The sequence below is a fragment of the Panthera leo genome, chromosome A3 (assembly GCF_018350215.1).
Source record: "Panthera leo isolate Ple1 chromosome A3, P.leo_Ple1_pat1.1, whole genome shotgun sequence".
Taxonomy (NCBI): domain Eukaryota; kingdom Metazoa; phylum Chordata; class Mammalia; order Carnivora; family Felidae; genus Panthera; species Panthera leo.
Window position 1 is genome coordinate 66,293,015 of NC_056681.1, and position 23,987 is coordinate 66,317,001.

Sequence of the window (23,987 nt, forward strand, 5' to 3'; positions counted from 1 at the left end):
CTGAGACCTGTAAACCCCCAGGGGGGGCTCCACATCAGCTCAGCCAACATTCCCTCTCCCCTGCCCCTTAATTGAGTTCCCTCTTAATTGCTGACCACTGAGAATTTTCCCTAATTTCTGTGAGCTTAGCTCTCCAATCAACTGAAAGCTTCATTTATTTTACCATGATTTCAAGATGTTTTCAGAGAGAGAGAACATGTATGGAATATATTCATATATAAATATAATATGAATGGTAGGAAAAGGCAATTCACAAATCCATTCCTGACTTATTTCCCACCTTCCCCTAAAGCCCCCACCATTATGCTTTGTTCTTCCCTAAGCAACATTAATAATTGTTTTCCCTTCTCTACTCAACATCTAACTATAGTTTTAGTAACAATAAATGAAGGGATGGATGAGTGAATCAATCAGTTAATCAACTTTATAAGAACAGTAAGCTTTTCAAATTTTATTTTTCACAGTGACACCTACTGACTATGCCTGGAATTCTTATCAGTATGAACATACTGAAGATTGAAATAACAGAAATATTGAAAAAAAGCGAAGAGGCAAGAGACGCTTCTAAAATGTATTAAGTTAAGGGATGCCTGGATGGCTCAGTCAGTTAAGCATCTGACTCGATTTCGGCTCAGGTCACAATATCATGGTTGGGGAGATCAAGCCCTACATCGAGCTCTGCACTGACAGCTTGGAAACTGCTTGGGATTCTCTCTCTCCCATTCTCTCTCTGCCCCTCCTGATCTCTCTCCTTCTCTCTCTCCAAATAAACTTTAAAAAATTTTTAAAAATTAAAATGTACCAAGTTGAGAATTGCACCTTTTTTTTTTTTAATGTTTATTTTTTATTTTTGATACAGAGAGAGACAGAGCATGAATGGGGGAGGGTCAGAGAGAGGGAGACACAGAATCTGAAACAGGCTCCAGGCTCTGAGCTGTCAGCACAGAGCCCGACACGGGGCTCGAACTCACGGACCGTGAGATCATGACCTGAGCCGAAGTCGGATGCTTAACCGACTGAGCCACCCAGGCGCCCCAGAGAATTGCACCTTTTTAAAACAAAGCCTTGCAGAGGGCATCTGGGTGTCTCAGTCGGTTAAGTGTCTGACTTCGGCTCAGGTCATAATCTCATGGTTCATGGGTTCAAGCCCCGCATTGGGCTCTGTGCTGACAGCTGAGAACCTGGAGCCTCCTTCGGATTCTGTGTCTCCCTCTCTCTCTGCCCCTTCCCTGTTCATGCTCTGTCTCTCAAAAATAAATGAACATTAAAAATTAAAAAAAAAAAGCCTTGCAGGAATTGAATACTGAAAGTAAAAAGAGCTGAACCGTAAGATACAGACCATGTTAAAATTGAGTTCATATTTGAATGAACATGAATGAATGTGAACCCTAAAACCTGGCTGGTAGGGGAAGGCTTACAGCGTAGGTGGGAGCCGGACTGAGCTCCTGGTGTTGAGTCATGAAACTGGGATTCCTACAGGCCATTTGCTAAACACATACAATAAACTATAGGCTGCAGTCTGTCTACTCACATTATCGAAGTCTCTTAATAAAGAGGACATTTTCTATGGTGATCACTTCTACCTTCCTAATAAGATTTTATTTGTAAAACTTCAATTGGCATGTTACTTTTCAGCGTCATAGTCATTGTATGAGCAGAGGTGTTTAACCTTTCTGGAGTTTTTCCAGCAAGTGTTTGCTACAAGAATTAGCTCAAATCCTCTGCTTAGTCATCAAGTGGTTCATTATTTTTTGAGTGATTAGAAGTGTTCCCAGGGTTTGCCATACACTCAAGGACCATGCCTGACATGGAGAAAGCTAAAATGAAAAGAGACTTCTTTTGACAGTGTATTCTTTTTCAAAAAGGGTAGAGTTTTAACAATAGAAACTGATTGTTCTGGAACAATATTTTATTTTAGGAACTGCCATATATTCACAGAACAATTTGTATGAACTTCTCTGTACTGAGTGATGGCTCATCCTCTACTATAAGGAGGTAGAGTGGGGGAAATGGAGGATAAAGTGGCTCATTTTATTTTTTATTTATTCATTTATTTTTAATGTTTATTTATTTTTGAGAGACGAGAGAGAGCACAAGCAGGGGAGGGGCAGAGAAAGACAGGGAGACACAGAATCCAAAGCAGGCTCCAGGCTCTGAGTTGTCAGCACAGAACCCGACGCGGAGCTGGAACCCACGAACTGTGAGATCATGACCTGAGCCAAAGTCAGATGTGTAACCAACTGAGCCACCCAGGCGCCCCTAAAGTGGGTCATTTTAGATGCTATCCTAGGGGAATATTACCAGGCTTGTCAAGATCAAGCCTAAAGCAAACAATCCTCTCCCTCCAAGTTCAATGAATTTATTGTAAACCACTTTGTCTTTTTCTTGCAAAGTCCATATAAAATTGCTCCAAATCTGCTCCGAATGTTTCTTAAAAAGCTCACATACCCTTTATCGTTTATAATCAAAACTTTCCCCCCAGTGTTCTAAGTGGCTTGGGAAGCCCAATCCAGAGGCTGTCTGGAGCATCTCCTATCTACACGTGCAAGCTGCCGTGGGCCATACACAGTATCTGTGTGACTGCTGGTGCCATGTACAAGGTAAGTATGGGTATGGGGCAGAGCCAAAGGAACTGCAGTCTTTTGGGGGGCAGGCAGCAGAGGGCCGGACAGCCCCAGGGGCTCAGAGCCAGGCACAGAGGCTGCAGCTCCAAGGCCACAGCCCTACTTGCAGGAGGCAAGCAGTACTGGCCTAGAAGCCTCTGCACACCTTTCTCTCCCTGCCGACTCAGCTTGGCTCGGGCTTGCCCAGGGCTCAGCTCATTATCTTGTTATCTTTACAACTTTATTCCCACTGCTTACAAGCAAATCCTTCCCAAGTTTCTTAGTTGATCTTCAGAAAGAAGACACTGGTTGAGCCCATCTTTTTGTCCCATGCTGTCTGGAGCAGCTAATTAATTAGTCCATGGGTAGCCTGGCCTCCCTGGGGGCAAGAGCTTTGGTCTGTGGTCACTAGTATCTAAAGGGATAGGGCATGCAATGAGGCTTAGGCACAGTTTGGGGCTATGAGTGAGTGATCTAGATTCTCTTAACATGCGCTTCAGATCAGGCCTGAAGCATCTCTCATGGTGGCCTCCAGGAGTCCCTTGGGGAAGTTACTCCTTCCACCTTTATTCCCCTAGGGCCAAGTATGAACTGGGGCCCAGGAAGGGGATAGGCCTCTTTCAGTCCACTCTGGAGCCCATTTGTTTTAGCCTGCCTGGGCAAAGCTTATGAAGATTTTATTGGGATATCAAAACGGACACTTGGGCAAAGGGAGCCCTGGTGATGAGTAAGTGTCCTATCCTAATGCAAAATTTGCTCAATCTTATTTAAAAACAAAGAAAGGCTTGGGGCCCCTGGATAGCTCAGTCAGTTAAGCCTCTTGACTTCAGCTCACGTCATGATATCATGGGTCACAGGTTCAAGCCCTGAGTCAGGCTCTGTACTGACAGCGTACCACCTGCTTGGGATTCTCTCTCTCCTTCTCTCTCTGCCCCTCTACATCTTGCATGATCACTCTCTCTCTCAAAATAAATAAAATAAAATGAGATAATAACAATTTGGCTTAATCACTACTTTTTTGCCTAGGAGACTAGCCAAAATGTAAATATCCAGTGTTATGAAAATACATATGGGGAAAAAAGGACTCTGATGCACAATAGAATGCAGATCAAAAGCTTTGGGATGGCACACACCCTCCAACCCAGCAATTTCATTTGTAGTGGAGAGCTGAAAATGTACAGTACTCCTGTTGTGAAACAAATATAGTCCTTTGATTGTCTGTGACTGATTTCCTCCAAAGCACCCATCTTGATAGGAAGCGAGAGAAAACTAAATTCAGTCCACGCCACTAAAACCCAGTTTAATTCAATACATAAAGGGACCATTTAGGTGCTCAGTCTATCAAGGTAATTGTCTGGTCTCTCATCAATTCTCCCACTTCAACATAGGTTTAGGCACATAGGGGGCGGGAAGGCTTACATGTCCTATGGCATTAGGGAAAAGGCTCTTTGGAGTTCATATATAGTACAATCCCATTTCTGCTATTAAAAAAAAAAAGTACAAGTGTCAAAGTGTGTCAAAGAAAAAAAGTCTGGAGAGGTAAAAAGCAAAGTCTTATCTTAGTTATCTCTGGGAGGTAGAATTGCACTGAGCTACTACTATCTTTTACATTTATCTGTTTTGGTTTAATTTTGTAAGAAGAATGCATTAATTTCATAATCAGAAAAAAACAAAAATGATGTTTCATTCTGATAAAAAGCAAACAAATCCAACAGATGTTAACTTGGATTTTGACTGAAGTGTCAAGATATAATAGTGATTGAGCATCAAAGTAAGGTGTGAGCAGACCACAAATATTTCAAAGGCGATTTTCAAAATCTGGTTACCTGTCTCTTGGTCCTTGGCCTAAGGAATCCCTAACCCAGAGAGAGGAAATACAAGAGTCAGAAGAGGGGAGATTGGGGGGGGGGGGGATTTTGTGGGGAGGATTTCCCTGGGAAAATGTGAGGGATCACCTACTCCCTCCCCTCCAGTCTAGTGAGAAAGGCTTCAAGGGGACAGACTACTCAGGCAGCTTGAGGTGTGGTCATTGCTGTAGGGCATATACGATGGCCTGTTGCTGGTTGGCTCAGGAAGGCTAAGCAGCCTTGGCTGAGAGAAAAGGGCCTGGGTGAGAATTGCTCAACCAGCTGGGTGCAGGTCAAATGAGACAGGAGTCCTGGGGACAATTTGAGGTGGAGGCAGAGGTTAAGTCTCCCTGGGGTGGAGCCCAACCAAGAGGGTAGCCAGTGAGGACAAGTAGGTCCCAGCAGTTAAAGGCTGGGAGGCAAGTCCTATGGCGAGACTGTGGGGAGCAGGAGGCAGGGGGACCCTACTGAAGGAGAAGGAGCGGAGTCAGAGAAGCCCAGCAGGGAAGTCTCCCAGGACTTCACAGAAACCCTCAGGATCAGTGTTAAATATCTGCCAGGGGACCTGTGGCCTATGGGTCACCAGGTGTAGGACCCATAAAGCCAGGACTATCCCCCTTCCCTCTCCTCTTTTCCCCATTTCAACCTTAAAGGTCAGAAACAGCAGCAAGATTAAGGAGAAGTGAATAAGAAAGAGAAGTAGCTCCCTCACAGGCTACCTGCTATGGGCCCTAGCTTTGGGAGAGTGGGAGAGAAATCTTATCTATGAATGAAAATTTAAATATTGATTAGTATATTGGGCTGAACCCTTTTAATTATTTAATTAAGTCTGCATTCGTGACTTAAAGTGATTCCCTGGACTTTTACACTAAAGATGTCGAGAAAAAGTTATGAGCTTGGCAGGATTTTTATACATGGTCATGGAAAAGACCATCCTAACCCTCACTGGAAGGGATTAAAAGCAGTGGAAGACAAAAATAAAGTGGCTTTGGTGGATATAACCCATAAATCCTGCATGTTCAGTATACTGGTTATACAACATTCCTTTCTTAAAAGCCACTCTGCCTTGAGTTTCTAGATGCACTACAGCAGAACAACCCAGATGTTGGCTAGAAGCTCCTTATTCCTTGGAGGCCTGGGTATAATGGGATCAGATCCAGCCAATTCCACAGGCTGGAGAAGTGGAGCTTGCCCAGTAACTTCTGCTCATTCTCAGAGACTTCCTCACCTGAAGTCTCCTCAGCCTCTTATTTCTGAGTCTGTTTTCCTTTCCATTCTTTCCCCTTATCAGCCTGGATGCAGAAATGAGTATCTCTTAGCATTCCCTCTATAGAAGAATCTCTTCACACAAAGAACAGTTGGGAGTTGTGAAGACTTTCCTGAAGGTTTTCCATCTTCTCAGAGTGGGGCAGTGTTAGGTGGTCAGGGAAGTTGCTTTACTTAAAGTTCACAACACTTACAGAGTGATTGCTGTTATTCAGGTGCAATGCTAAATGCTAGAGATACAGAGTACATGATGTCCACTGGCCTCAAGATACTTACAGTCTAGTTGGGGAGACACTGTAAGAGAATATGGTAAATGCCTGGTAGAGCCCAGGTTGCCATGGGAGCACACGGGGGGAGGCGAGGGCAGAGGACATCTAAACAGGCCTGAGGTGAGGACGGACGTGGGAAGTCAAGGAAGACTTCCCTTTATAATAAAATAGCAGATTAGATAAAGAATCAAATAGAATTCAAGAATGGAAAAATATAGTTAGAGATGTTAAAAACTCAAGAGATGGGTTCAACAGTTTAGATGCATGAGAAGAGAGTCAATGAATTAGAAAACATAGCAGAAAAGGGGTGCCTGGGTGGCTCATTCAGTTAAGTGTTAGACTTCAGCTCAGGTCATGATCTCACAGTTCGTGGGTTTGAGCCCTGCATTGGGCTCTGTGCTGACAGCTCAGAGCCTGGAGTTTGCTTCAGATTCCGTATCTCCCTCTCTCTCTGATTCTCCCCCTCTGGTGCTCTGTCTCTCTTTCTCGAAAAAAAAGTTAAAAATAAAAAATATATATATAGCAGAAAAAAACTAGAATAAAGAGACAACATAGAAAATCCAAAAGCAAGGGTAAGAGATACAGAGAATACAGTGAGAAGATCTTGCTTATATCTAGTTGGTGACCCAGGAGAAGAGAGAAGGAGCTGAGATAACATTTGAAGAGATAATAGCCAAAAATTTTCCAGAACTGATGAAAGACTTTAAAATTCAGATCACAAAGAGCAACAATCCCAAGCATAATTAATTATTTAAGAAATATATTCTTGGCACATTAAATAAATCTTCAGAAAACAAAAGAAAAAGAAAAAAATTAAAGACAGGTAGGGGTGGGGAAAAGATTGTTTTCAAAGGAGCAACAGTTAGATAACTGACTTCTCAATAACAAAAGTGGAAACCAGAAAACAGTGTAGTATCTTGAAAGGCTAAAAGCAAACTGCTAGTCTAAAATTGTATATCCTTGGTGCTCCTGGCTGGCTCAGTCAGGAGAGCATGTGACTCTTGATCTTGGGGTTGCAAGTTCAGGCCCCACAGTGGGTGTAGAGATGAAATAAATAAACTTAAAAAAAAATTTTTTTTAATAATAAAATTCTACATCCAGCTAAAATCTCCTTCTTTCATAAATATGAGAAGATATGTAGTTTGTCCACTAGCAAAACACTGCATTAGTTTTCTATTCCTATGCAATAAATTACTACAAACTTAGCAGCTTAAAACAATACCCATTTATTTTCTCACAGTTCTGTATATCAGAAGTCCAGGTAAGGATCAATTAGGCTCCCTGCTCAGAGTATGACAAGGCTGAAATCAAGGTGTTGGGTAGGGCTGGGGTCTCATCAGAGGCTTGAGGTTCTCTTCCTAAGATCGTATGGTTGAAAGTGAGGTCTAAAAAAAGTCTAAGATTTAAAATTATATGAAGTATATTCTCTGATACAATGAAATTACGAGAAGAAAACTCAGAAAACTCCAGTTACATGGAAATTAAGAAACGCTTCTAAATAACACATAGGTCAAATATGTATCACAAAGGAAATTAGAAAATAGTTTGAATCGAGTGTTAACAAAATTTCTGTGTATCGATTCCTATGGGATGTAGCTGACAAAGGGAAATTTGTACCCTTAAATGCACACATGTTAGAAAATAAGAAAGACTGAAAATTCATGAGCAAAGATTCAGTCTCAAAAAGTAAGAAAGGGGTGTCTGGGTGGCTCAGTCACTTGGGCGTCCGACTTTGGCTCAGGTCATGATCTCGTGGTTAGCAAGTTCAAGCCCTGCATCAGACTCTGTGCTGACAGCTCAGAGCCTGAAGCCTGCTTCGGATTCTGTGTCTCCCTCTCTCTCTCTGCCCCTCCCCTGTTCCTGCTCTCTCTCTCTCTCTCTCTGAAATAAATAAACAGTAAAAAAAAATTTTTTTTTCTAAAAGTAATAAAAAGAAGATATGGGATACTATATTATCATTCACAAAGATTCACTAATCCATCTCTGGGCATTGGCATCAGACTTAGCTATATCTCTTGCTCTAGTCAATGAGAAGTATATAGAAGTATGATGTGTCACATCTAGACAAAAGTTTTAAGAGCCAACATATGTTCACCATACTGTCTCTTTTCCCTCTGTCATGATGACTGCCAATGTTCTAGACAGTGGCTGTTCTGTCAGCTCAAGTCCCAGAGTGAAGACAATGAGAAGAAGCCAGTCAACCTGACTGGAACAGGTAGAAAAAAAATGAGAAATGTTGTGAAAAGTCCTGAGATTTTATTTTCTGGATTGTTTGTTACTGCAGTATAACCCAACCTATCCTGACCATTACAGAAGTACAAACGAAACCCAAAAACATAAGATAAATCAAATAATAAGGATAACAGCAAAAATTACAGAAAGGGAAAATAACATGCCATACAGAAGATCAACAAAACCAAAAGTTGGTTCTTTGAAAGGAACAATAAAAATGATAAAACCGGGGCGCCTGGGTGGCGCAGTCGGTTAAGCGTCCGACTTCAGCCAGGTCACGATCTCGCGGTCCGTGAGTTTGAGCCCCGCGTCAGGCTCTGGGCTGATGGCTCGGAGCCTGGAGCCTGTTTCCGATTCTGTGTCTCCCTCTCTCTCTGCCCCTCCCCCGTTCATGCTCTGTCTCTCTCTGTCCCAAAAATAAAAAATAAAAAAAAAATGATAAAACCTTACAAATTATCAAGAAGATTAAGAAGAGAGAATGCACGAATAACCAATGCCAGGAATAAAAAAGCAGGTATCACTATGAATTCCACAAACATTAAAAAGATAACAAGAGGGTTTTATGAGGGCTCCTGGGTGGCTCAGTTGGTTAAAGTATCTGACTTCAGGTCAGGTCATGGTCTCATGGTATGTGAGTTCAGGCCCCAAGTTGGGCTCTCTACTGTTAGTACAGAAGCCTGCTTTGGATCCTCTTTCCCCCTCTCTCTCTGCCCCTTCCTGCTTGTTCTCACTCTCAAAATAAATAAATAAACTTAAAAAAAAAAGAGGGTTTATGAATAATTTATGCTTAAAGTGTGAAAAGCTAGATGAAATGAATATATTCCTAGAAAAATACAACTTTCTGAAAATTGATCAAGGAGGAAATAGAAATTTTAAGTCCTGTGATTTTTAAATAAATTGAATCAGTACTTTAAAAACTTCCCATCAGGGCGCCTGGGTGGCTCAGTCAGTTAAGCAACCAACTCTTGATTTCGGCCCAGGTCATGACCTCACGATTCTTGAGTTCAAGCCCCATATCCAGCTCTGTGCTGACAATGCAGAGCCAGCTTGGGATTCTCTCTCTCCCTTCTCTCTGCCCCTCTGCCCCTCCCTCCCTCTCCCTCTCTCTCTCTCAAAATAAATAAATAAACTTTAAAAAAATAAAATAAAAAAATAAAAACTTTCCATAAATAGTTAAGGGGAAAATAATGCTTACTGTATACAAACTCTCTGGAGAACAGAAAAAAAAAAAAAGTGGTATACCCTCCAATTCATTTATAAGGCTAGCTTAACTCTGATACCGAAAGCCAATGAAGATAGTTTCAGAAGAGAAAGTTTAGGCAATCTCACTCATGAACACAGACACAAAAATTCTAAATAAAGTAGTACAGCAAGCAATATATAAAAAGGAAAATACATTATAACCAATGTGGTAGACAATATAATGGCTCCCAAAGAGGTTTATATCCTAATCCTCAAAACCTGTGAATATGTCATCTTACATGGCAAAAGGGACTTTGCAAAGTTGACTGAATTAAGGCCGCTGACATGGGCAGATTATCCTGGATTATCCTGTGAGCCCAATGTAATCATCAAAGTCCTCATAAGAGGGAGGCAGGAGGGTCAGAGTCAGAGAGAAGATGTGACCCTGAAAGCGGCGATTGGAGTAATGGCCTTTGAAGATGGAGGAAGGGGCCACCAGCCAAGGAATGCAACTAGCCTCTAAAAGCAGGAAAAGGCTAGGAACAATATTCTCCCCTAGAGCCTCCAGAAGAAATACAGATCCGCCAATACCTTGATTTATCCCACAAGACCCACTCGAGACTTCTGACCCCAAGAATTGGGGGATAATAAAGGTGCGGTATTTTAAGCCACTATGTATTTGGGGATTTGTTACGGAAGCAACAGGAAACAAATACAACTGAGTTGATCTTATTCTAGAAATGCAAGGATGGTTTAACATTGGAAAATCAAAATAGTTCACCATATAAATAAATTTGAAGGAGAAAAATCATATGGTCAGCTCAATAAATGAAAAAAAATTTGTAAAATTCAATTTCAATCACCATTAAATAAAACACAAACTTTGAACATTGTAAGATTAAAAAGGGTCTTTTTAAATTGGATATCCTTTATCAGAGGATGAAGCAAGATCAATATGTCATACACTTGCACTCATATAACATGGTATGTCAATAATACTTCAATAAGAAGGAGGAAGGGGGCGCCTGGGTGGTTCAGTTGGTTGAGCATCCAACTCTTGATTTCGGCTCAGGTCATGATCTCACGGTTCATGGGATCAAGCCCTGCGTTGGGCTCTGCACTAACAGGGCAGAATCTGCTTGGGATTTTTTCTCTACCTCTCTCTCTGCCCCTCTTCCACTCATGTTCTCTCTTTCTCTCTCTCAAAATAAATAAATAAACCTTAAAAAAAAAAAAAAAAGGAAGGGAGAAGGAAAGAAGGAAAGAAGAGAGGAAGTTAGTTGGGGGGGTGGAGGAAAGAAAGCAATGAAGTAACTGCCATAAAAAGCCAGCAGTTACATTTAAGAGGAAGAAGACTGTACTTGGGAAGGGATATATTGGGGACTTCTGGGATGCTGGTAAAACCATATTTCTTTCTAATTGATAGTTAATGAAAGTGCTTCATAATAATTATGTTTTATGTAATTTCCTTTAATTGTGTTATTTTTTTGCTATTCAGCAAAAATGCTATTAAAACAAAAATTTTTTTAAAAGGTAGAGAAGAAAGGAAAAAAGATTTAAAAGCAGAGAGAGCAAAGCTATGTTTTAAGGCCTAAAACTGCTATAATCATTAAAGGGCAGACGCACAAGTTGGCCTTAGGAGTGGTGGAGCTTAAAATCAGGCCACCTAACCTGAGCTGAAAGGCTCTCAGTGTTCCTGGGTTGGACTGACTTCTCTCCTCCAGGATAGCAGTATCTGGGCAAAGAACCAGCACTGGCAAAGGCTGGGAGAAAGTGTGAACCCCCACTCTTGGGTAGGCACCATTGTAGCAGTCCTGCAAGATGACACAGAAAACACCGAGGAGAAGCAGGAGTCACCTGGGACCCCAGGGGAACAGAATGGACCCAGATGATGGAAGGGAAGTCAATGCATGGAGAAACGTGCTAGTATCTCAATCATGAAATTGGGTGGAGGGGAGGGAGGGATAGGAGACATCCCAGAGCTCTCATCTCCCAGGCCTGGGGAAACCTTTAACATTATAGGATTCCGAAATTAACATAATAAATAATTACTGAGTGCCCACTATGCACAAGCACAAAGAATTCATGGTTTTGAAGCTTGCCTTTGTAGGGCCTCATCCCTCACCTAATGATTACCTGCAGTTTTTCTGGCAGCTGTCAAAGGGAAAAACTGACCATACAGCCGGCCCTTGGCAGAGTTTTCATGCAACATTCTAGGAGGGCTGGTTCAGTTGGCCAGTTCACAGTACTAATCATTAAGTACGACACGAGACACCATGGGCCAGAAATGCTATGAGCCAACAACCAAGGTCATAAGTAAAGGCTGATTTCCAAATGCAAGGCCTGTGGGCCATGGGACTACAAGAAGATTGGGCAGGCTCTGTATCATACACACTGATGATCTGAGTGCATGAAAGCACTCTTGGCTATGAATAAAAGGTTTAATTGTATTCAAATTTAGGGTTTTTAGGGTTCCTGTTGGGAACACAGGGTCCTGCGGGGGCCCTGAACAGCAAATACAAGAGAGAAGAGAGGAACAGAAGGTGGGAAGGACATCCCCCACCAGGCTTTTCCCATGACTGGATGGCCTAATTACTCCCAGCACTGTGACAATTAGTATAAATAAGAGTGATTTGATGGACTGAGGGGATGTGGTAATAATCATACATAATCCCTCTCTGTATTAGTACACAGGAAGAATCGTTCCAATTTCAGTATACGTGCTGCCGAAGCGAGCACAGTACACAGGAAGAATCAAAACCACCTGCACCCTGCTTACTGTTGATGTTAACATGACCTTTTTATTATATGAAACTCTTGCTCGGGATGATAAAAGTTGTAAATAACTATTGTTTTTGCAGAAATTTCAAGAAGTAACCTTGAATGAATTTTGCAACTTTTCAATAGATTGCATCCAACCACTGTTTATCTTCTAAGACTCCTTGAAACTCTTGTTTCAAAACCCTCACCTCGCGCTGTCCATCCATCCTGAACTATTGTTATCATGATTCTTGCCCAGTCCTTATCAAGCTCATTAGAAAAGCTGCCTTAAAATAGATCCAATATTTTATAAATATCTTGACGTAGCCTCCCCAATACAGATACTACTATGACTCTGCACAGTTGTGTTTTCCTTCCTGCGATCAGAACTCAGCTTTGCATTCTCACAAAGTTGTTTGGACGATATTTTCAGGGAGCAGCATTCAATTATGAGGCCCACTGAGACCTCCTTGCCAATGTGGCCAAGACCCTGACTCAGAAAGTGTGCTCCTCTGAGGTCCTCAAGCCCCTCAGGAGTCTTTTAGACCACAGCAATGAGAGATGTAAGTCTTGCACTGGGCTTGAGCTCCCCAAGTACAGAGTCTATTTGTCTCTAGTGATAAGGAACCCCTTTTGGGAATCCTTTGATTATCTGACCATATTTGAAAATCTTTTCTCTTGGTAGATATCTGCCTTATTATGAACAATACCACTATTGTCTATGTCCATCCTGGTCATTTCCGGTTGTGCCTCAATCAGAGCAAAGTTTATAGTGGAAAAGACAGATACGGGACCCAAGAAGTATGTCCCTAACCTGGCCCTGGGACAAATTCTGTCTTGGGCCACTTATGAGAACTCTCCTCAGACTTGTCTTGAGGTTCAGCAAAGATGTCTCCACACCTTCTATCTGCCAGGAAGTATAAATTCATCAGAGTTGTGGCTGGGTAAGGTCTAGCTGTGAGGCTGGGGGGCCTTGAGCCAGAGGATGCCATTCCCAGGCTCTCAAGGCTTTGTCTTGGTATAAAACTCAGTCCATGCCATCCATGTATTTATGCTCTATCCAAATTTGTGCACTTATCTTCCTAAATAGCATCATTCCATCAAGGATAATTTAGAATTACAGTGGCCACTATGAGGAAGTTCTGATATGAACAGTTATTCACTGGAGAGGTGCCACAGAATGTAAAGGCAGCACAATTCTAAGCATCCAATGGTCTTATTATTTTTTATTAGCATGAGGAAGCATCCAAAAGAAATCAGATTCAAAAATTGCTTCCTTAACAGATTGCTTGGCCAAAGTAAAAGAAAAATGTGAACATGTTAAAACTATTTTTTAGATCTCCCAAACCACAACTCAAGCCTACGATCTTCTTCCCCCATGCTATGCACCTCCCATCTCCTGCTACCCCTCTACCTCTTCCCCTGATGAGGATCCCCTCTACCTCTGCCCCTCCCTTCTGGCCAGCCAGGTACCCCAAATCTCACTTACCTCTTTAAAGTAAACCTCCTGCAGAACAGAGAAAACCTCTTATGGTAGATTTTAAGCTCTGGTTTCACTCTCAGCTGAAAGCCATTGTCAGAGACTCTGTCATTGCCTAGACGAGAGAGAAAACATTGCAGAGGAACTTAGAATCATTTGAGAGACATATAGCCCAGGGCAGCCATATATGCACCAATTCCTTCTAGATGCAAGGAGTTCAATGAAAAAGTCAGAATGGGAAGACTCTCAAGGGTAACTTAAATAGCCTTCATTTGCATAGGAAATCCTTGGGGTTTATAAAAGCTGGAGAGTTGGTCAAGGTCTTTTGGAGGCTATCCTCTTGTCTTTCGGGTAAAAATAGACTGTGCTCTGGTTCAGTTCTTCAAACCAAAAAGGGAGAAGTCTGATGGAGACTTAAGGCAAGGTTCATACCTAGTGGCTGCACGCAGGAGTTGATCCTGAAGCAGACATGACCCTGGCTCCTCTCTTATCTTTTTGTGAATGGCCTTGAACCATACATAGAGGAGCCATATTATGCAAGCAAAAAGTAGAATGGGAAATAACCCCAAGCCCAGACCCCCAAAACCTTGCTGAATATTTGGAAAGAGTTCTAGAACTAAGCAACCAAACAACAACAAAGATACCAATGAAGGTGTTTAGTTTCTCGTTCGACTCTTTTTTTTTTTTTAATTTTTTAAATGTTTTTAAAGAGAGAGAGAGAGAGAGAGAGATGGAGTGATTTTTGAGAGAGAGAGAGAGATGGAGTACAAGCAGGGGAGGAACAGAGAGAGGAGGAGACACAAAATCTGCGAAGCAGAGCCCAACATGGGCTGAGCCCAACATGGGGCTTGAACTCGTGAACCATGAGATCATGACCTGAGCCAAAGTTGGAAGCTTAACTGACCGAGCCACCCAGGCGCCCTTCTCATTCTACTCTTAAACCCACTAGGAAACATTTCTTTAAAAATTAAAGGACAACCTTACAAATGTTTTATTGATATAGCATAATAATACCAATCTTAAACCCAACCACTATTATACAACCTCTTCCTTGGAGTCAACAAACTACTCTGGTCACACATCTAATCTCACCATGCTTTCCCCAGGCCCCAGCCCATAACCATCAGCCTCAACCCTTTAACCAAGGAATGTTCTTTTAACTTTTGGGACACCACACTCATTAACTTAATAGCAAGGGATTTACTGTGCGACTGTCACTGCTACATTAAATGCTCTCCTGATGGTCTCTTCCTTCTGGTCCCCAAGGACCTCCCTATTCATAACAAGATCTTGACTCATTTGGATATGATTTACCAGTACCTTTGTGTGTAAACCAAGCAGAGACTGAAGCTCTCTTAACAGCAAAAATCCTACTGATATTCTACTGGAGCAAAACCCATCAAGGTTCAATTTCTACCCAAACTTGCATAACAGCATCTAATATAAGGTGATAAAGAAGGAGTAAAACTAATAATCAAAAGCCTTTTTAAAAAAAATAAAAGACTTAAAGCGAAAGGAGTCTCATACCTTGTCCCAGCCCCTGTAACATGCTCCTATCCTCTCAGTTGAAAAACCCAGTGGGCAGGAATATAGATTTGTTTAGGATCCCAGGGCCACAAATAAATTAGTCACTCGCTGCTTCCCTTTAAGATCAAACTCAAATACACTACTATTCTTTTTTTTTCAATATATGAAGTTTATTGTCAAATTGGTTTCCATACAACACTCAGTGCTCATCCCAAAAGGTGCCCTCCTCAATACCCATCACCCACCCACCCCTCCCTCCCACCCCCCATCAACCCTCAGTTTGTTCTCAGTTTTTAAGAGTCTCTTATACTTTGGCTCTCTTCCACCCTAACCTCTTTTTTTTTTCCTTCCCCTCCCCCATGGGTTTCTGTTAAGTTTCTCAGGATCCACCTAAGAGTGAAACCATATGGTATCTGTCTTTCTCTGTATGGCTTATTTCACTTAGCATCACACTCTCCAGTTCCATCCATGTTGCTACAAAGGGCCATATTTCATTCTTTCTCATTGCCACGTAGTACTCCATTGTGTATATAAACCACGATTTCTTTATTCCATTCATCAGTTGATGGACATTTAGGCTCTTTCCATAATTTGGCTATTGTTGAGAGTGCTGCTATAAACATTGGGGTACAAGTGCCCCTATGCATCAGTACTCCTGTATCCCTTGGGTAAATTCCTAGCAGTGCTATTGCTGGGTCATAGGGTAGGTCTATTTTTAATTTTTTGAGGAACCTCCACACTGTTTTCCAGAGTGGCTTCACCAATTTGCATTCCCACCAACAGTGCAAGTCAAATACACTACCATCCTATTTGCAAGTCCTAAAGAGACTGACTACGTGTTTCACAGTTGTAGATCTATACTTGTGCTTCCTTTGCTGTGTGTCTGTAAATGAAAAGTCAATACTTGTTTGTCTTCTCCAGGGAAAATCCAAAATAGTACCTGGACCACTGTGCCTCAGTTTACTGAGGTCCCCTCCTACGTTTCACAAATCCTCAATCAGAACCTCAAGGGCCTTACACTGCCCTGTAATTCTATTCTTATTCAATATGTGGACAGACAATCTTTTGTTGTGTTCCAAAGATGAGGTGAGCTCCAAGGCTGATTCATCTACTGCTTACTGCTCAGAGACAGCAGAAGGGCTCCATAGAAAAGCTGACAATTTGTCAAAGGAAGTGCACTACCCAAGACAAAAGATATCTCATGGAGGGAAATCCCTTACTCCAGACAACCAGCTGTGCAAGGTGTTTGTGGCCCATATCTAAGACAGTTATGAGGATCCCCGGGTCTCACTGGCTACTGCAGGCCATACATCCTGAACTTTTCTGAAATCTCCACTCCATTATTCAACCCACTCAAGTCCTTGCTAACCACACCTTTTCTCTCGGAATCCAAACATGAACAGACTTTTTGTGAGTTCAGATTAGCTCTTCAACACCCTCCCATTCTGGGCCTAACCAAATACCATAAACCTTCAACCTATAAGTACATGAGAGATCTCTTCAAGCCCTTAACTTCGTGGGAATCGAGACCAATCGCTTGTGATCTAGTGGCAAGAGCCTCCCCACCTAGTCAGAGGCAGCAGCTGAACTAGTGGAATATTCTGTCATCTTGGTGGTAGAGGTCCTTTGTCCGGTTCCATCTTTGTTGCTCTGTAAAATTACATATTTCTTAGTAGGTCGGTTTACCTCCTGTGAACTTCAGTACTTTCTCTGAGATGCTGGGACTGTCAGGCAGTGCTCTCCCTCAGTCAGGTAGGCAATCAACCCAGCTTCTCACGATCAGCAAGTTATTTTTATAGCATTTTCCAGCCGGCAAATAATGGCAATCTTTATTAGAACTTGTCCTAAACTCTCATCTGAGAGATTTCAGATTATTAAAAAAGAAAAACAATCACCATCTGAGAGATTTCTGATTATTAAAAAATAAAAGCAACTGCCACACTTTCTACACGCCTTTTATTTTGGCAAACATTACTAATACAATCATGGCTGCTCTTTGCTCTTGTTCCTATAGTCTCTTACTCCCCTGAAAAAAATGCTGGTCACTAGCAGGTTAGGGGCTTGTCTCTGCCAGAAAAGAACCACAAAGGTATCAGGAATGTGGCTGCAGTGTTAAGGAACAGCTCGTTAGAAGTTCTAACCACAATACTGTGTTCCTCTCTCCCCCGTGCCATGCCCACACAAATCTTGGTGCTTGAGTCAAAGGAACAAGCAACAATTCTTCAGTTAGTTCCCTGGAGTCCTGCAACCTGGGGGCAGGGTTGGCAACGATTAGGGAGAAAAAAGGGAGGAGGGGAGGTTTATTTATTTCCATCAGGGCTGCCTTCCTGTCCTCAACTCTGCTGTCCTCTGCCTGCTCCAACGCTGACCCTGGGGCATATCACAGGGTGTTCTCAGGCCATCCTCATCTAAAGAACAGGGACAGCTCTCTCCAAGTGAAAGGCGGTTCCAGTGACCAACAAGGGTAGCCAAAGGCTAACCAAATGCCAGCTACAGGGGGTAACAAGAGTAGGCGCAGCTTTCATGTAAATGGAGTAAATGGTTTCTAAATTCAAAAGGCCAGACCTGTCCGTTTTCCTTCATCTACTTTCTGGACTCTGGAAGTTTAGGACAGACCCCAAGTGCTCCCAAGGTCAGAAAATGCTGTCCCCAAGCATGGAATGGAGCTGCATTTGGAACCTGGAAAGGAGGGTACCCATCTGGGAGTTATAGGGGTGGAGTAGTGGTGAAGCAGAAGATTGCCTTCCACAGACAACCCCCCCCCCCCCCCACTCCCGTAGCAAAGGGCCTGGAGGGACTAAGCACCAGTGGCCTGGGCTCGCTTGGCAAAAAACCTTACCACAGTTACAGAAGCAGTGAGTCTGGTGACACTGAAAGCGGTCAAGTCCACTCTCACCGCCACATGTCAGGCAGTGGTGAAGCCCTCTATGTTGTGGAGGAAGGTGGACACCTAATTCTTAGGAGTCTATACTACACTTAAAAGCTTGCCCTGACTCTCCTGTGTTCTGGAGTCTTCAGTCTGCACCATGCAACATGTCACTTATGTTCAAGGGAGTTTTTTTGGTCTCGCTGTGATTTCTTGCATGATGGCCTCAATCCCCACACTCGACTGTAAACCGCCCCAAAGGCGGGAACACCCTAATCAGTCCCTCCTCCTACAGGCCACCTTGTGATCCCTTGAACTTCTTATTCTTAGCACCCCACAAAGCCAAGCTAAGCCATGCCATGAGTTTTGATCACAGTGTTGAGACACCAGAATTACGAAAGAAATACCAAGTTGGAAAACAGCTTAAAACCTTGAAGAACTCCAGGGTAACGGGATTCCACAGAGGACACGCCAGCCAGCTCAAGCGGGGTTGTCAAGTTGGAAAGAGGAACTGCGTTGTTACAAAAGAAAATGAAAAGTCTCTCGGAGTGCAGACGCCTGTTCCGCACCGCAACCCGCCTGCCCGAACACGCGCTCAGGGCTCGCGCGTCCCAGCAGGGCCCGCACCCGGGGAGGCTCGCTCTTGAAGGCGGGGGCAACCGGCCGGCCTCTCCCCGGATTTGTGACGTGCAGCGGTGGTGACGAGGCCAACACACAAAGCCGGGGTGTCGGACTGGGGAGTCCCCAGGCCAAGAGTCCCGATGGGATGGGGAGGGGGCGGGGAGCGAGGCGCCCCTGGGCGCGGGGGCCCCGCGCAGCATTAAAGTGAGCGCCGAGTCGGCGGCAGCGGCGGCGGGGACCTGGCGTTGGCAGCAGGGCGGCCGTGAGCGCTCCTCGCGTGCCTGGCTGCTGCGGCCTCGCTGGCCGCCCGCGCGCCCGGCTCGCCGAGGCCGTGCCACGCCCCCGCGGAGGTGGAGCCGCGGCCAGGGGCGGGTCCACAGCTGGCGGCGCCCGGGCCCGGGGCGGGGGCTGTGGCAGCAGCTGCAGCAGCGGCGGCGGCAGCACCGCCAGGAGCTGCTGCAGCGGAGGCGGAGGTTGCTCCTGGACGAGTCGGGGCCGCGCAGCCGGAGCCCCAGTCCGGAGGCACCGGGTGGTGCTCTGGGTGCTGCTGCTGCCGCCCGGCCGCCGCCGCCCGGGCCCCCGCTGCCGCCCGGGACCTGGCCGCCGCCTGCGCCCCCGCCGCCCCCGCCAGCGTGTGCGCCCCAGCCGGGACGCCGCCCCCGGCCGGGTCTCCACTTCTCGGCCGCACCTCCCATGACAGCGCCCGCGCGAAGATGGCTGCGAAGGGCGCGTACGGCTCCCACCTGAAGATGGAGAGCGAGCTGGAGCGCTGCCGCGCGGAGGGCCACTGGGACCGCATGCCCGAGCTGGTCCGGCAGCTGCAGACGCTGGTCGTGCCCGGCGGCGGAGGCAACCGACGAACCAGCCCGAGCGCCGCGTTCACCTCTCTGGACGCCGGTGAGTGAGGGAAGGGGCTGGCTCTAGAGTACCCAGCGCGCGAAATGCACCGCCTCCTCCAGGAAGCGGGCCCCGACTGCCTCCCGGCCGCCGACGGCCGCCTTCGGTATTACCCTTCCTGTAGTGTTGGTGTTAGGAGCAACCAGGGTGCTTAGCAAGGTTCTTATGCCCCAGGAGAAAAACCACAAGCAGGTTTGGGGGAGAAAGAGAGACTGCTCTTGCTCTCTGTCCTTTGGGATCATGTGGGTAACTCCGTCTACTGTGAAATGGTAGTATCGGCACAGATCAGCTCCGGGCAAGATCTGGACTCTTGCACCGCCCCTTCACCCCGCACCCGGTCCCTAAACTCCATCAGGTGAAGGCTGTGTGTCTCTCCCCGCCCTCCCCTTCTTTCTCCCGAGTCTAGTTGACAACTGAGCTCTGCCCACAGCAGACAAGGTTGGGGGGTTGGCGAGCTCCGGCGTGCGGTGGTGAAGCAGGAAAGCGGCCCGGTAAACCTCAGTTTCCTCATCTGTGGTCGGACTCGGGACCCATCTAGCCCTGGCTTTGGCAGTAGGGCTGGTTTGGCTGGGCTGGGCTCTTATGCTGGGGCGGGAAAGCACCCTGATGTGGCAGTCGCGGGGAGGGGAGGGGAACGGAACACCCCGCCCCAGTCTCTGGCCTCAAATCATGTTCCTGGTGCCCTCAGCTGATCCTGGAGAGCCCTCCCGGAGCCCTCTCTGTGCGCAACCACTTTAGAGCCTTGTGGAAGGAGGTAGGGAGTCAATGAATGCAGTTATGAAGAGGTTTTAAAGACTGCCCAGCCTGTGGAAGGTTCTGTGGGGGAGACAGAGTGGTGGTGGTGGTGGTGGTGGTGGTGGTGGTGGTGGTGGTGGTGGTGGTGGTGGTGATGATGGTGATGGTGATGATGATGATGATGATGATGATAATAATAATAATAATAATAGCAGCTAACACTACCCAGCACTCACTGTGTGCCAGACACTGCCCCAAGCACTTCAGTCAACTCATTAATTCCTCCCAACAACCCCATGAAGCCTGCACTTTTGTTTGCTCTGCTTGCAGATATGGAAGCAGGCCCCAAAAGGTTAAATAATTTGATCATCCAATCAATAAGTGGTAGAGCCAGGGTTTGAACTCAGGCTTCTGAGTATATCCTTTTAACCTCTTGCACTGTTACCTCTAAATGAGATGCAGCACAAATCCTCCAGCCTGGGGAGTTGCCAAAATGGATGAGGAGGCAGAGAAGTGACCAGAGGGCGATCGTGCAGTAGATGGCAGAGCTCAGAGGAAAAGGAGTTTTGGGGGAGCCGCAGAATGTGTGCTGGCCTCCGACTGGTATTGGGAAGGGCAGAGTGTGTTTGCCCATGGAGGAGGAAGGATAGAAGGCCACTGAGGGGGCCAGGGGACATGGCCAGACAGTCGGGTTGAGGCTTTGAGATGGATCTGGGCACAGGGGTTGAGGGGAGTGACCAGAGCAATAGGTGCATGTATGGGAGAAGCTGGTGGGCCCTGGTCTTCCAGGCCAAAATAGAGAAATCGAAGGTTTTCTTCTGTCCCCTGCATGGAGTGATGTGGTGGGGTAGGGCTTCCAAGGGTGGGAGTGGAAGTGGACCCACATGGAGGGCATTGGGGCCTGGGTGAGTTATGGGAATCTGATTAAGATTGGCCCCACAGAGAAACATGCTGGGCCAAGACAGGAACCCGACGTCCTCGAGTCCAGTTATTTAAAAAAGTTTTTTGAACATTTATTCATTTTTGAGAGGCAGAGAGACAGAGCCCAAGTGGGGGAGGGACAGACAACAGTGAGGGAGACGGAGAACCCGAAGCAGGCTCCAGGCTCTGAGCTGTTAGCACAGAGCCTAACGTGAGGCTTGAACCCACGAACCGTGAGATCATGACCTGAGCCGAAGTCTGAAGTTTAACAGACTGAACCACCCAGGTGCCCCTTGAGTTCAGTTTCTTAAACTGCTCTTCAGAGGTCTCAAGGAGGTTATGTAATTAATTAATTGGTATCCCAAGAGGAACAAGTTTAGGGAGTGCAAAAAGTAAAGAAATTGGACCTAATAGATTCAATATTGTTAAACAGATTTTTTTTTTCACTGCAGGACTTTTCAGAGCCTTTAATATGCACACCTGCCCATGATGTATAAGACAAGGCTGGAGTATAAATAGCATATTTCTCAAACTTGCCTTGACCATATTCTATGAGGCATTATTGGGAAACACTGGTATGGCATAAATGGTATAGTATGGTTATAAAGTGCTTTCCCTATTTTTTTTTTAAATCCTTATAAACAACCCCATGGGCAGAGCACGAGTTATTGTCTCCATTGTACAAATAGGGACACCAAGGCCCAGAGAGGTCACGTAATGTTTATGTGGCGGAGCCCGTGTGAAAGTCTACGTTCCTGCCATCAAGTCTACTACTAGTGAAGGTGGGGGCAGGGCACAAGGGGCGTGGCTTGGCTTCACCATGGGGACTACCCATCACAAAAGGAGGGAGTCTGAGCGGGGCTTTGGGGTCTCTCCTGCCAACTTTTGGGTTTGGTTCTGTGAGTGATTTCTATCCCCCTGTTAGATCTGGATACACTGGCCCAACACACAGGCTGGCACACACACAGATGCACACTGGGAAAACAAATGAGTCCTAAAACCCAAGTGTAGAGCATTTTTTGGATTGTCTGCTATTTTGGTTCTGTCTCTGCAGGGTTCCTTCATCGTTCAAGGGACTGAGGGCCTGTTTTTTTGGAGTGGTAAAGGCACTGACCCCCTCCAACCCAGGAGAGAGATTCTTAATGTCCCACTTGGCCTGTTACACTTGTATAGTCAGTGACCAGAAGCTTCAACAGTTACATATTTTGGGAGAGGGAGGGAATGTATTGAGGGGGAAGCCAAACCCCGGTTAAACCCCATTTTAAAGACTGAGGCCCTGGGCCCTGCTGTCTCTGCGAGGTTTCCTACAGAAACTAAAAACTGCTCCCAAAGCATCTACTTCAGTCCAGGGGCAGGAGAGGGGGACTGGCTGTGGGGGCCTCTTTGGAGTCTGGTGGGAGTGAAGGATGAGGAGAATCTCAGGCAGAGGGGGCCCTACCCTCTCCTATCAGGGGAGGCTGCTCCCCACCACCCACCCAGGGGGAAGGTGGTTGCCACTGTTTGTACATTTTCTTTCAAACTCACATCCGGTTTAGATTTGGTCAGGATGGAGCAGGGGAACCCCAGAGTGTGGCTGGCTGTGATGGAGTTTGTTCATGTAAAAACAAAGAACCCATCCAAGTGATTAAAGAAAAGGAAAAGAATATTATGAAAAAATTCCAAAACATCAAAAAAGCTAAAGAATGGATCCCATGTATCCATTAACCAGCGTCAGTGATTATGAACTCATGAACTGTCTTGTTTGAGCTGCACCCCAACCTATTTCTTCCCCACATTGAATATCGTACTAGGTACTTATTAAGAACTCTTGTTTCTTTTAATTGCAAAGAGATTTATTTATGGTGGTGTATAAGCACATACATAAAGAAGTGGAGGGCTGCCTGAGTGGCTCAGTTGGTTGAGCATCTGATTTCAGCTCAGGTCATGATCTTGGGGTTCACAAGTTCGAGCCCCGCGTGGGGGCTCTGTGCTGACAGTTCAGAGCCTGAAGGCTACTTCGGATTCTGTCTCCCTCTTTCTCTGCCTCCAGCTGATGCTCTGTCTCTCTCTCAAAAATAGGTAAACATTTTAAAAATTTAATTTAAAAAAAGGAAGAAGAAGAAGTGGTGACTGTCAGGAGCCAGTGTGGGATCCTAAAAAAAAAAATAATTTTTCCTGATTAAGATCAGAGGTCTGCTACACAAAAGGAATTCTAAAGACAAATTAGGATTTCAGTAAGTCTCTTAGAATGTCATTGACAGGATGATTTGGTGTGAGATAGGATGATGGTTTAGATAATAAGTTGAAATTTCATTTTTTTTGTTGTTTTTTTGCAGCTTTCTATTTTAATGTAATCAATTGTATATTCCTTTCTTTTTTGCCAAATAAAAGCTCTTTTGAAAAGGCAAAACCACCATACCATTATCACAACCCCCCCCCCCCCCCCCAAATCTCATGATTTAGTTTTACAGTTCATTTGCTAGAATCAGGATCCAAATAAAGCTACACATTGTATTTGGTTAACAGCCTGGGTGTCTCTTTTTTCCCCTCAGTATTTTATTATGAAAATTTCAAACGTACAGCACAATTAAAAGAACTTTTCGGTGAACACCTGTATACCCACCACCTAGATTCTAATATTCTTAAGCTGTACTTACTTTATCACGACTGCCCCTCTATCTATCCATCCGTCTAGAGTCTCATAATCTGTAGTCACCCCCATCTTTTTTTTTTTTCTCCTGAACTGGAAATTGTTCTGAGAATTTCTTCAGTTGGAGTTAGAGGAGGTGTGTTTGAGGCAGG

At 45.0% G+C, this 23,987-nt stretch overlaps 2 protein-coding genes across 2 annotated transcripts in view; one reads left to right on the forward strand and one right to left on the reverse strand.

The window, feature by feature from the left end:
* MCFD2 (multiple coagulation factor deficiency 2, ER cargo receptor complex subunit) overlaps positions 1-19,497 on the reverse strand; it is an 84,881-nt gene extending 65,384 nt beyond the window's left edge. The window contains exons 1-2 of the mRNA XM_042932206.1: positions 19,397-19,497; positions 13,649-13,754 (exon numbers count right to left, since the gene is read on the reverse strand). The gene's annotated coding sequence lies outside the window, so the exon portion shown is untranslated. The remainder of the gene's footprint in view (positions 1-13,648; positions 13,755-19,396) is intronic.
* Positions 18,776-23,987, forward strand: part of TTC7A (tetratricopeptide repeat domain 7A) — a 120,436-nt gene continuing 115,224 nt past the window's right edge. Inside the window, exon 1 of the mRNA XM_042932202.1 lies at positions 18,776-19,550. Within this exon, the coding sequence (XP_042788136.1) occupies positions 19,367-19,550 (184 nt within the window). The 5' untranslated portion in view covers positions 18,776-19,366. The remainder of the gene's footprint in view (positions 19,551-23,987) is intronic.